The 14,184-nt window shown below is 44.6% G+C and overlaps 1 protein-coding gene across 5 annotated transcripts in view; it reads left to right on the top strand.

Annotated features, from left to right (window-relative positions):
• Nucleotides 1–14,184, top strand: part of HYDIN (HYDIN axonemal central pair apparatus protein) — a 464,418-nt gene that overhangs the window by 434,237 nt on the left and 15,997 nt on the right. For all 5 annotated transcript variants that reach the window (XM_083165003.1, XM_083165004.1, XM_083165002.1 and 2 more), the window contains 2 exons: nt 8,618–8,787; nt 10,130–10,328. In XM_083165003.1, coding sequence (XP_083021129.1) covers nt 8,618–8,787; nt 10,130–10,328 — 369 coding nt within the window. The remainder of the gene's footprint in view (nt 1–8,617; nt 8,788–10,129; nt 10,329–14,184) is intronic.

Below are 14,184 nucleotides of genomic sequence, written 5' to 3'. Positions count from 1 at the left end.
CCTCATCTTTCTAATGAATACCATGACACCTCATGGACTCAATGAGGAAAACAATTTCACGGTGTTCTTATGATTCCTCCATTCACGATTGTCCTTGCTCATTTTCCCTTCTCTCCTTCACAAATCTCTTTTTCACGTAATCATATGGATGAGGGTATCAGCCTCACCTAAACCGGTTTCGATGTATTGTATTATCATTAACTATACCTCCTTCTTTCTGGCACCTTCTGTAAACCCCCCCCCCCCCCCTTTATTTGGGGAAAGCAGAGGCGATTTTTGTGTGTTTGAGTCCAAGTGAACTCTGAAAATTATATATTCTTACATATACTTACCCACGTCATCTATCAGATTCCTATTCCCTATATGCACAGTCTGACCTTATACGTACCTGATTCATATTGGAAGCCACTTCCATCCCATTTCTCTGGTTCTCCCATCATTATCTTTTGGAGTCCAGGGGTGACCCATATATGATCCTAGGTGATCTAGGAAGGGTCACATAATAATAATTTTTTACAAACCCATCTTCATAATCTGTTAGACGGCCACCCCTTCTGGGTACTGTTTGGTTCCACACATATCTGAGACACTCCCTATATGCTGGTGTACCCCCATGGGAGGAGGTCATCTTATTTCCAACACTGGGGTGATCCTATTAGAGTATCCACTGCATATTTTAACCTCCTACATAGTATTCATGACGTATAGGAAACCAGACACAAAACTCACCCGTTCGCGGCTGATTTACATATTTATTTCCCACTTCATCCTGACCACAGCACCCACACTATTCATTCTAAAATCTTTCCTGAGATTAACCCTTAGGTGCACTTAATATGGGGATCTCATCCCTTCAAATCAGAGAACCCACTTAGGATACGTGACACAAGGCTCCTCACTCCCCTCCTTCTTTCACTTTTTGTTTTTTTGCACTTATATATTCTGTTTGTTTTTTCATATATTTTTTCACATGTTTTTCACTGTCTTCCACTTGTCCTGGAATATAGTCCAGGTCATAATCTTCACCACTTAGTGGTGTTATTATTTCACATTACTTTATCACCAGTTTCTGACATGAACACAGATGATATAAACGCTTAGATAAAAATGCACTTGTACATTTCCCATTAAATCAGACCATGTATTTCTATTTCTATGAGGATCGACTATATTCATGAGACCCATGGTACATTCGGGTACATATGAGGATACTCCATCTAACTCAGACCAGATATGTGCATTTGGGTACCACACACAGTGCGGTTACGTGACCGCACTGTGTCATGTCGTTATTTGGCAGTACCCTATTCATATAGATTACAATATACATATGTTTTCTGCTCATATATATTTTATTATTTTTTTATGTAATTGATTTAAGTAGATCTATCACAAGATGGTTCTCTTCATACGTATAGATAACGGTGTCCTTCTCCTTTTTACATATATTTATCCTGAAACCATTTCTAAGGTGGTACTCCAATTCATGTTTAAACATAGGACCCAGTTTCCTAGCTCATTTCTGCACTAAGTCAGACTTTTCACGCCCACATACCAAGGGTGATTGACAGGGAGCAGGTACCTGGACCCACCCATTCATACTCACCTGAATTGGATCACTTACTTACCACAGGTATAAAAGGAGCTTCCGGAGGCTTGCCAGGCTGGTCCTGATGAAGCTCCGTTTTGCGAAGTGTACACTGACCTAAATCAGTGTGTTTTGACTCCCCTCTTCCCCTCCCCATTTGACATTGTGAAAATTTATTGTGTGTTCTGGCTGCCTAACGGTAGGGCTCACGTACGCCAGTTTTCACTGGGATCGTAAGCCTACCTGGAGCAGCGGTGCTAGGCGTCTGCACCGCCGCCTCCCCAATCACAGAGCCACAGTGAGACAGTCGGCGCTATCGTGTACACGCCGCTGCCTACTTAAGCTCTGTGCGTCTATCTGGGATCAGACGGGAGACAGACGGCGGTGACACATACACGCCGCCTGTCTATATACAGTCCCGTGCCGTTCCCCCACTGCTTGTTAGCTCATTCCTCGGCTCATCTCCCGGCAGCAGTGAGAATCTTGGCTCAGAAGTGGCAGTTCTGGCCAGGTTCCACCAGCCGGGTAAATGCTCAGCCCCATATATGTTACAGCAAGGGTGACCATATATTTGTGATTTGTATTTATACCAATAGGGTGTACTTTGGTATATATTCCCCCCTGGCAGGATCAGGGAGGGCTATTCACACCACGTCCCCAGTTACCCTGCTCCGGGGAAATTAGCAGCACCATGAGAGCTGAGCCCACATGATACCATGAGCCAGCAGTGAACAAGCCTATTGAAACACACAAACAGTGGCTGACAGACATTTGAAACCATTGTGTTTGGCACACACATTTTTGTGAAGTGTCCCATTGTGTCTGCCAGCAGTGCCATAGGAGCACGTATATATATTTACAAGGGGCCATTTGGGGAATTGGGTCCACACTGTGTAAGGATAAAAATTTATCCTTTTTTATTGCACTGTCCGTGTCCTATGTTTGTTATCTGTCTGTCAATATTTCGCACCCTTGTTTTTTATGAATATGAAATAAAAGTTACTTTTTAAAGAATTTCTGTATCTTTAGGTGCACCACGTAGAGACATTTCTTTTCTTTCTCTGAATAAAGTCCTACTTTTGTGTCCAGTGGTAGCACACCCTCATACTATTTAAGTATACGAAAAACTCATTATATGAAGTCCTGAGGGTCCTCTAATACCACATGACTGTGTGAAATCTATAAATCCTGTGCGACTGACCTTCCCTCATACCCCCCACCCTGTTTTTTACACACAGAAGAATACAATATAAAAAGGGATGAAAATCACAGAACTGTATCTTACACACAAGTGCTGGTTCTGTAGTGGGGGATTTCACATGAAACACCGGATAGAATAATAGAATGGATCGCTTCCAGCCTGCTTGCTGATCCCCAAGAAACACAGACTATAGGGAGAAGAGTGCAATTATACCTGCAGATTCCCTCATACCTCTGGGATTTTGACCATATCCCTGCTGGACACTAATGAATGTCCCTAAATAATTGATCCTCCTACATGAAGGATGAGTCCACTGCTTTAGTGACTTGTACAAATTCCTTACACAGTGGAATGCAACTGATAGGATGCCAAGTCTGATAAGAGATCTGTACTGGAGGGGGGAGAACAACTCTGGCCTTTCTCTGGAATATGTTGATCTAACCCCCAATCTGGTTTATGAGGGGTCTCAAATCTTATCTGACATCCTACCTTCAGAGAACTCTCCTAGTGTCCCCTTTGGGTCACCAACAGTTCACAAGTACTGAAGTATTCTATTGATAGCAAACATCATAATAATAATAATAGGAGACATAATTTATTTGATCCATCACGTGATCGGATCATAACACAATGACATCAGGAAGGGAAGCGGCAAGCAACCGTAGGTAGGGTCCCCTCCAATTGTCCACCTAGCACATTACTACTGAGTAATGCAACTAGGAAATACTGTATAGAGAGGCTAAACACAGTGTTTTTGCATCCAAGAACTTAGGGAGGAGCTTTTATCTATCCTTATTATACTTATAAAGATATCACTTATAGCTGTAACTGTTACAGCAGAGTAAAATAAAAGCTGTTCCTGCAATTTAGTACACAAAGTGCTATTGAGTAGGCAAGTGCTACTTAGTACGCAAATGGGAAAAACTCTATGGAGGTGTTAAGCACAGTGTTTTGGCATCCAGGAACTTAGGGAGGAACTTTAATATCTCCCCATTATACTGTACTTATAGGGATATAACTTATAGCTGTAACTGTTACAGCAGAGTACAATAAAAGCTGGTGCTGCAACTTAGTACACAAAGTGCTATTGAGTACACAAGTGCTACTTAGTACTCAAATAAAAAAACTATATGGAGGTGCTAGTCACAATGTTTTGGCATCCAGGAACTTATTCTAGTTCACTCTTTCTGCCAAAATCCTTCTTAGATGGACAAAACCATGTGTACTGAAGGGGGGGAGATGTAAAATGTGCAGAGAGAATTAGATTTGGGTGAGTTATTTTGTTTCTGTGCAGGGTAAATACTGGCTGCTTTATTTTTACACTGCAATATAGATCTCACTTTGAAGTAAAATCCCACTCAAATCTAATTCTCTCTGCACAAGTAACATCTGCCCCACCTGCAGTGCACATGGTTTTGTCCATCTAAGAAGGATTTTGTCAGAAAGAGTGAACTAGAATAAGGCCCTTAGGGAGGAGCTTTTATGCCTCCCCATTATACTTGTAGAGATATATCTTGTAGCTGTAGCCGTTACAGTACAATACAAGAAAGGCTGTTCATGCTACTTAGTACACAAAGTGCTACTCAGTACGCAAGTGATACTTAGTACTCAAAGAGGAAAAACTGATAACTGCAGCTTCATATGTATAGTGCTGTATTTTGTACAGAGTCAGTAGCATTAGTGTAAAAGCATGCTGATATAGCATTGGTGACCAGCTAGTATTAACCACAGTACCTTCAACACTAATCCACAATGGGGAGTGTCTGAGATGCTGTAGCGACTCATGTTTCTGGAATGCGCTACGGCTGCCTCTGAATGGGAGCACTCTTTACATACACATCATCAAGTTTCGTAGTCTAGTGCAGTGGTTCTCAACCTCGGTGCTCAGGGACCCCAACTGCACATTTTCCACGTCACCTCACAGATAGACAGGTGCACTAATTACTCACTGGCACCTTTTAAAAGATCACAGGTGGAGCTAAGTATTTCACCTGTGATTTTGTGAGGAGACCTGCAAAACGTGCTCTGTTGGGGGTCCCTGAGGACTGTTGGGGGTCCCTGAGGACTGAGGTTGAGAACTACTGGTCTAGTGGACAACTGCGCCGCTCTACACACTTGAAACCCATGTTTGATTAATATATTTCCATTATACTTATAGGGATATAATTTATAGCTGTAACTGTTACAGCAGAGGTATTCACAGCTGAGGTCCGCACTGTACTGTGTACATGTGCGGCTCCGCCCCCGAATGCCGCTATTGGCCGCCTTGCGTTCCTGATTGCCCGCTAGGCCGCAAGGCGGCCTATAGCCGCATTCGGGGGCGGAGCCGCACATGTACACAGTACAGTGCGGCTCTCAGCTGTTCGTCTGGTTCACGTTCTCGCTTTGTTATTTTGCCAAGACCCCCTTGGACTACTACGCCTTGGGACAGGTGAGTATAGTTTTCTTCCACAGCTTCCACATGGATTTCGTCGGACTCCAGACGCCGACGCCATCGCCGACATGGATACAGACGCCGAGACAGACCAGGACATGAGGACCAGGGCTACCTACGGGATGAAGATAGGTAAGTATCAGTATGTAAGGGCTTTGGATGTATTAAAGTTTTATTTCAAATGTGTGTCAGTGTGTTTATTTTACTATTTTTCATACTGTGGAACTACAAGTGCCAGCGGGCCCTTTAATGCCCCGCAGGCTGGGACTTGTGGTTCTCCAAGTCCCAGCTTGCGGGGGAGGCTTGCTGGGACTCATAGTTCACCAGTATTAAACAATAGTTTATTCTTTTTTTTTTACACAAAGATCAGCCCGGTGACCACCGCTCCAGGTCACCGGGGACAGCACCAGGCTTCAGCCTGGTCAGGTAAGTCCTGGAGGGGGGGGACCCCTTCATGGGGGGGTCCCCACTCCCCCAGGGCCCTTGGCCAGGCTGACTGGTCAGAGGGTTAATGCTTTGGCCGGGGGGACTTGTATAAAAAGTCTCCCCCCGGCTGTGGCATTACCCTGCTGGCTGGTTTGGCCTATGGCTGGTTCTTAAAATACGGGGGACCCCTACTCATTTTGTCCCCCGTATTTTGGGAACCAGCCCCGGCCATGGAGCCTGGGGCTGGTTGTAAAAAATCAGGGAACCCCTATTTGCGGGGTTCCCTGATTTTTTTTATTACCGGCCCCGGCTCTTTCAGCCTGGTGCTGGTTACAGCCGTGGGGGAGACCCCACGCTGTTTTTTTCCTTTATTTATTTATTTTTCTATTTTTTTAACACGGAAGCCTGCACGGATCTGACTGATCTGTGAAGGCTAAAGCCAAATACGACAGGAAAATAAGGTGTACTGTCCTATTTGGCCGGGCATTTCACGCCAATTAGCAGCCGTATTATCAATACGGCTGCTTAGTAAATCAGGAACCACCATTCTTTTGAATGGTGATTCCTGTCGCATTCAATCGATGGTGTAAACATTCGTATTTGTAAAATCAAATACGAATGTCCCATCAATATGAATACGAATATTTGTATTTTTGGCATAGTAAATGCCAAAAATACAAATACACTCAAAAAATTTGTATTTTCCTAGGAAAATACGAATTTTTTCCACGAATCCATTTTTGTAAATTTCCCCCTTAGTGTTGAAGGTATTGTATTCAGCCCACCCCAACCCCTGCATACCTTTCCCCTTGCTAGAATAACTTTTCACAGAGAATGCAATGAAAGAGGCTGATTCAGTCAATCTTGCTAGGGGAAGGCACTATACAAACACTGTGCATTGCACGGCATGCTCTATGGATCTTGTGCATGGGCTCACGCCAAAAGGCTTTTATGAAAACAATTTTTTTTTATGTTTGTCTAGTTTTATTAAATATAAGGTTTGTAAATGTTTCAATTAAAAAATATAGTTATAATAACAATAAAAAACATTGTTCCTAGCACCTCCATAGAGTTTTTCCTATTTGAGTAATAAGTAGCACTTGCGTACTCAATAGCACAAACAGCTTTTTTTTGTACTCTGCTGTAACAGTTACAGCTGTAAGTGATAGCCATATACGTATAATGGGGAGATATTAAAGCTCCTCCTTAAGCTCCTGGATGCCAAAAAATCAGGGAACCCCTATTTGCGGGGTTCCCTGATTTTTTTTATTACCGGCCCCGGCTCTTTCAGCCTGGTGCTGGTTACAGCCGTGGGGGAGACCCCACGCTGTTTTTTTCCTTTAATTTATTTATTTTTCTATTTTTTTAACACGGAAGCCTGCACGGATCTGACTGATCTGTGAAGGCTAAAGCCAAATACGACAGGAAAATAAGGTGTACTGTCCTATTTGGCCGGGCATTTCACGCCAATTAGCAGCCGTATTATCAATACGGCTGCTTAGTAAATCAGGAACCACCATTCTTTTGAATGGTGATTCCTGTCGCATTCAATCGATGGTGTAAACATTCGTATTTGTAAAATCAAATACGAATGTCCCATCAATATGAATACGAATATTTGTATTTTTGGCATAGTAAATGCCAAAAATACAAATATACTCAAAAAATTTGTATTTTCCTAGGAAAATACGAATTTTTTCCAAGAATCCATTTTTGTAAATTTCCCCCTTAGTGTTGAAGGTATTGTATTCAGCCCACCCCAACCCCTGCATACCTTTCCCCTTGCTAGAATAACTTTTCACAGAGAATGCAATGAAAGAGGCTGATTCAGTCAATCTTGCTAGGGGAAGGCACTATACAAACACTGTGCATTACACGACATGCTCTATGGATCTTGTGCATGGGCTCACGCCAAAAGGCTTTTATGAAAACAATTTTTTTTATGTTTGTCTAGTTTTATTAAATATAAGGTTTGTAAATGTTTCAATTAAAAAATATACATGTGCGCATACACCCCCAGCACATAGCAGTGCACAGACAGAAGGTCAGGCCTACAGTATATGTGCGCATACACCCCCAGCACATAGAAGCATACAGACAGAAGTTCAGGCCTACATGCACGCATACACCCCCAGCACATAGCAGGGGACAGACAGAAGGTCAGACCTACATGCGTACATACACCCCCAGCACATAGCAGGGTACAGACAGAAGGTCAGGTCTACATTTGCTCATACACCCCCAGCACATAGCAGGGTACAGACAGAAGGTCAGGCCTACATGTGCGCATACACCCCCAGCACATAGCAGTGTACAGACAGAAGGTCAGGCCTATAGTATATGTGCGCATACACCCCCAGCACATAGCAGCGTACAGACAGAAGTTCAGGCCTACATGCACGCATACACCCCCAGCACATAGCAGAGGACAGACAGAAGGTCAGGCCTACATGTGCGCCTAGACCACCAGCACATAGCAGGGTACAGACAGAAGGTCAGGCCTACATGCACGCATACACCCCCAGCACATAGCAGGGGACAGACAGAAGGTCAGGCCTACATGTGCGCATACACCACCAGCACATAGCAGGGTACAGACAGAAGGTCAGGCCTACATGCGTGCATACACCCCCAGCACATCACAGTGTACAGACAGAAGGTCAGGCCTACATGTGCGCATACAACCCCAGCACATAGCAGTGTACAGGCAGAAGGTCAGGTCTACATGTGCTCATACACCCCCAGCACATAGCAGGGTACAGACAGAAGGTCAGGCCTACATTCGCGCATACACCCCAGCACATAGCAGGGTACAGACAGAAGGTCAGGCCTACATGCGCGCATACACCCCAGCACATAGCAGGGTACAGACAGAAGGTCAGGCCAATATGTGCGCATACACCCCCAGCACATAGCAGCGTACAGACAGAAGTTCAGGCCCCCATAACTTTGTCATGTAATTTGACAGGCAGAAAATGGCCCAGAGATCACGTGCCGGTTACATGGCAGGGCCGTCCAACCTGGCCTCCACTTTTCCTTCATAGAGCACAACTTTGGTCCTTGCTTCATCTTCCATGCTGGGATGCAGCCTGTCCGAAAATCCCTCATCATCACCAACAAGGACGATAGAGCAGTCAGGTGAGTCCACTCCAGTCATATAATTAACATTATGGGTGCTGAAAGGTTTTGGACACGTTGGGCATGATATGGTAGCGGTCCTCGTGAGTGTTCTAACCTTATCCCTAACCCACCCTTCCATAGCCGATCCTTAAATATCCCCTCCCACAGCCTATCCCTAACCATACCGTGCTGCAGCCTAACTCTTAACCCTCCCCTCCATAGCCTATCCTTTAACTATCCCCTCCCACAGAATATCCCTAACTGGTCTCTCCCACAGCCTAACTCTTACCCACCCCTCCATAGCCTATCATTATCCATACCCTCCTGCAGCCTAACCCTATCTGGCCACTCCCATAGCCTAACTCTAACCACCCCCTCCATAGCCTATGCCTAACCATACCCTCCTGCAGCCTAACCCTAACTGGCAACTCCCACAGCCTAACTCTAACCACCTCCTCCATAGCCTATCCCTAACCATACCCTCCTGCAGCCTATCCCTAGCTGGTCACTCCCACAGCCTAACTCTAACCACCCCTTCCATAGCCTATCCCTAACCATACCCTCCTGCAGCCTACCCTAACCATACTGTGATGCAGCCTAACTATTAACCCTCCCCTTCTCTGACCCGCGCCTTCCGCAGCCTATCCCTAACCATACCCTTCTGCAGCCTAACCCTAACTGGCCACTCCCACATCCTAACTCTGACCTGCCCCTTCAGCAGCCTAACCCTAAATGGACACTCCCACAGCCTAACTCTATCCACCCCCTCCATAGCCTATCCATAACCCTCCCCTTCTGCAGCGTAACCATATGCTTCCACAGCTTAAACCTTCCCATCCTACAGCCTAACTCTGACCCGCCCCTTCCGCAGCCTATCCCTAACATACACTGCTGCAGGCTTACCCTAACTGGCAACTCCCATGGCTTAATTCTAACCACCCCCTCCATAGCCTATCCCTGACCATACCCTCCTGCAGCATAACCCTAACTGGCCACTTCCACAACCTAACTCTAACCACCCCCTCTATAGCCTATCCCTAACCATACCCTGCTGCAGCCTAACCCTAACTGGCCAGTCCAACAGCCTAACTCCAACCACCCCCTCCATAGCCTATCCCTAACCATACCCTCCCACAGCCGAACCCTAACTGGCCACTCCCACAGCCTTATTCTTAAGTCTCCCCTCCCGCAGGCTAACCCTCTCCTCCCACAGCCTACCCCCCCCCCCCTCCTATTGAATATGCTGTACAGTGGTACCTGTGGTAACATTCTTTTCACATGTACAGTGGCGGTACAATGTTATCCGCATATGTGATGTCTTTGGCTGACGTGTTCCTCTGGTCTCGTCCTCTGTCCGTAGCATTGGCTGTCTGTACAGTAACACCGCCCACATGGAAGTTGAGTTTGAGCCATCGGTGCTTTCTCCTGGAGAGAATATGGAAGTCACCATCACCTTCTATCCCAGGGCAGCCATCCACTACCAGGAGACTGTGGTGTTTCAGATGAACGGCCATTCCCAGCAGCGGGTGCAGCTCCAGGGCCATGGGATTGCCATGAAGGTTGGATAGATCTAACTGTACCATTGTATAGTAATCAGGAAGTTGTCCAGGCATCCAGCCACCTTGAATTCCATTATGCCTGCTTTCTCATATAAGGATGCTCCATAGTAAGCTGTCAGGTGGACTTAACCGGTGTAGTTATCAAAGAGGTGCAGCAGCTGAACCCCAATTAATAAGTGGTCCCAGGGGTCGGTGTATTACCCAATGACAGCATGGTGGTTTGGCCAGTTGGAGCAGACAGTGATGTCTTGGTGCCCACAGACAGGTTAACAACATATAACACGGCCACAGCGTATAGCACCCGTTATTATCTATATAACATACATGATCATCTGTACGGCATCTGGAAAATGACATTGTTTCTTCCAGCACACTAATGACACCAGTAACCAGATGAACTACTACATGATAATAGAATTCAGATACCTTGGTTACATTCAGGTTCGGTCAGGAAAGTAATGAGACTACGGGTTTTTTTCAGTCCGACACGTTACGACAGTCGGGAATCCCGAGACATTTTTGTCTGATCCGACAGTTACTCGACAGTCGGAATTCAATGTCCCAAGAGTCAAGTTTTGGAAAGTCCATGGATCGGCAAAAACTGCCACGGATTGTAAAAAAAGTCAATGAATTCAACAATCCGTTCCCAACAAAACAGATCTGTCACCCTGCAATGCTGTCGTTAGCTGCAGCATTGAATAGGTGAGTTCCTATATTTCCCCTGCTGGGAAAATTTGGCAATCACCTATACTTTTGTATACATAGGGTTAATAATCTTAAATGATGACTCTTGATCATCGGTATACCATTGCCAGTGTGTCCTTGAGTGGCCTTGTTGCAGCGGTTTCATTTCAGGCCACATTTGTTTAGGGGGGAACAGAAAGAAGTCACCAGGGGTCAGATCCGGACTGTAGGGTGGGTGAGGCAGCGTTGTCATGTTGTGCTGGAACAATAACTCACTCACTGGCAGCGATGTGTGACTTGGCGCATTGTCGTGATGGAGGACCCAAGTAGTGCCAATCTCCTTGCGAACATGGAGGACCCTGTTTCTCAAGTGACTGAGCACTCCCGTATAAAATACACCGGTGACCGTTTGGATGGTTCATAGAAATTCCTTGTGGGTCACACGCTACGAGTCGGAGAAAGACAGTGAGAATGGATTTGGTCTTTGATTTGCTCATTCGGCCCTTTTGGGGTGAGGCGTGATGGTGTGAGCCACTCTGTGCTTTGACTTTTTGTCTCCGGATCGTAATCAAAGATACACGTTTCATCACCTGTTGTTGCTTTGTCAAAATATGAGGCTAAATTTTCACACGCTCCAAAAGTTTGCGGGAAATCGCGACACGCGTGTCTTTTTGATCATGAGTCAAAACCATGAGAACCAATCAGACACACTCCTTTCGCATCGTTAATTAATTTGCCACCCCTCGAAGAATTTGAACCAGCTGTAATTTAAAATAATAATTGTAATTAAAATATTAAAGAAATGGTGTTAGTGAGAGATTAGTAGGTGTTAGAATGTAATGGTGTGCCTCCCAGCCACACCAATACAGGGTCACCACACCCCACACCCACATTACCCCAGTCTGCCATACAGTGCACCACACCCCACACCCATATTACCACAATCTGGATCTATAATTAACTAGTATAGAACCACATAATAATGGATCTAAATTAAGAGATACCTACCCTGAAGCAACCCTATAATGCGTGACCTGTTGGGGCATAGTCATATATGTACCCAAATATATGTAACCGAAATGTCTGAATTCTATTATCATGTAGTGGCTACAGATATCATATCACACAGTGTGCTGGGGGAAACTATGGATGTATTTTACTTCTAAACTAATTGTGTGTCTTCCACTATATATGTATGTGTGTGTATATATATATATATATATATATATATATATACAGTATATATATATATATATATACATTGAAGTAAAGAATTGGTCTCACACCAGCATATATATGCTGGTGTGAGTCCAGTTCTTTACTTGATGCTAAAAAAACCAATGAGTGCCACGATATAAATGATATATAAATGATATATATATAGAGAGAGAGCGAGAGAGAGAGAGAGAAAGAAACACAATATCCATTGTTTTTAGAAGCAAAGACAAAATTTATTCCATGTGAATAAAAAGTCAATCAATCATTGGGACTGGTATGCAACTGATGGCAGCATTGAGGCAATATAGTTGTCAATAGGCATAATTATAGTCACCCAGACACAGCATTGTCTGCAGTCAGTAGCAGTCGACGGGACCGTTTCGGCTAATGCAGCCTTCTTCCTGGACTGACCCACTGGGTCAGTTCAGGAAGAAGGCTGCATTAGCCGAAACGGTCCCATCGACTGCTACTGTGTACACCTCGAAAACAGGGAGTATATATATATATATATATATATATATATATATATATATATATATAGATATATGTGTGTTTTCAAGGTGTACACCTCGAAAACGGGGAGTGTTAACCCCGAAACATTTTGCATTAAACTGTTCATCACAAGCCCGCTGGAGTGCCTCTGTTTGTCTTCAAGCCGAGCCATATACCCCCTTTCCCGGAAGGCACCCGCGGCAGCTGCTTTTCAAGCACGGGAGTGCCGGGCTGACACACTCGATATATATACGTATACACACAGGCAATGGTGCGGCACTCGGATAATAACTCCAATCAAGACATGATTTTCTTGCAACCTATCAGTTTATAGTAACTGTTTTCAAGCCAACATACAATTGACAATACACACGTTTAAATACTTGTATCCTTGCCGCTCTCACCGGGGGGGAACGCCAGCATCGGAGCAGGACTGCCCATCAGAATCGCAAACCGCGCTTCCTGTAATGTCATGCCGTCAGCGGGTTTATCTCCTTGGGAGCCGCGTTTCCGTTGCTAAGCGACGGTGACACTACAAGAGACACAATAAGATACACTTTAAAAAACATTATTACCGTGCAAATATATGAAACAAATGAGCATGCAACAACTAAGAGACTGGCTGTGCTATTTGACCTCATCACAACCTAGAAACATACATATGCAGCATAAAGGATTATGCATAAGTAAGACTTATATAATACATCCCAATATTAGATATACATTTCACTGGAAGCAGCTATATGAAATATATTTATTAAGCCCTTTAGGTTGCAAAACATCTAATCGAGCTATCCAGCGGTTTTCACATTGAATTAATTTTAATCCTCGATTATCTCCTCTAATAGAGAGCAAAACGGTATCTATCATGCGATAGCGTAAACTGTTAAGTGGATGGTGTGCTGTGACGAAGTGATGGGCCACAGGTTGCTCGCTGGAACCGGATGCAATGGCATTCCGAATCGCTGACCTGTGGGCCGTCATTCGAATTCTACATTAGTTTTCGGTCTTCCCGATGTATACCAGTCCGCAAGGACATATAATCTGGTAAACAACGAATGTAGATTCACAGTTGAACCGATGGCAAATTTTATATGTGTGGCCCGTGTGGGGGTGTTGAAATGTGTCTCCGGCCAATAAAAATTGGCAGGTGACACAACCGCACCTGCTGCATCCTGGCTTTCCTGTAGGTAAAAAGACAAAAAGGTTTTGGCAGGTTTGAGACTAGCCACATCTGTTTTAACTAACCATGATCTTAGGTTTCTGCCCCGGGAGTTACACGGCATCAACCTAGTATCGGAAAGGCCTGTCGAAGTTTCTGAGGAAATAAAGGACTAGTGTTTTTTAGCAATCCTCTGAATATCAGGGGATGCTACATTATATCTGTTCACCCAAGGGAAGACTGACAGGCCTTGATTTTTGAGTGACTGCGTGGACAATAAGGTATTCCGATCTAAATTAA

Source organism: Crinia signifera, chromosome 11, assembly GCF_055691185.1.
Source record: "Crinia signifera chromosome 11, ASM5569118v1, whole genome shotgun sequence".
In the NCBI taxonomy this organism is placed as follows: domain Eukaryota; kingdom Metazoa; phylum Chordata; class Amphibia; order Anura; family Myobatrachidae; genus Crinia; species Crinia signifera.
This window is presented reverse-complemented; position numbering and strand designations above follow the sequence as displayed.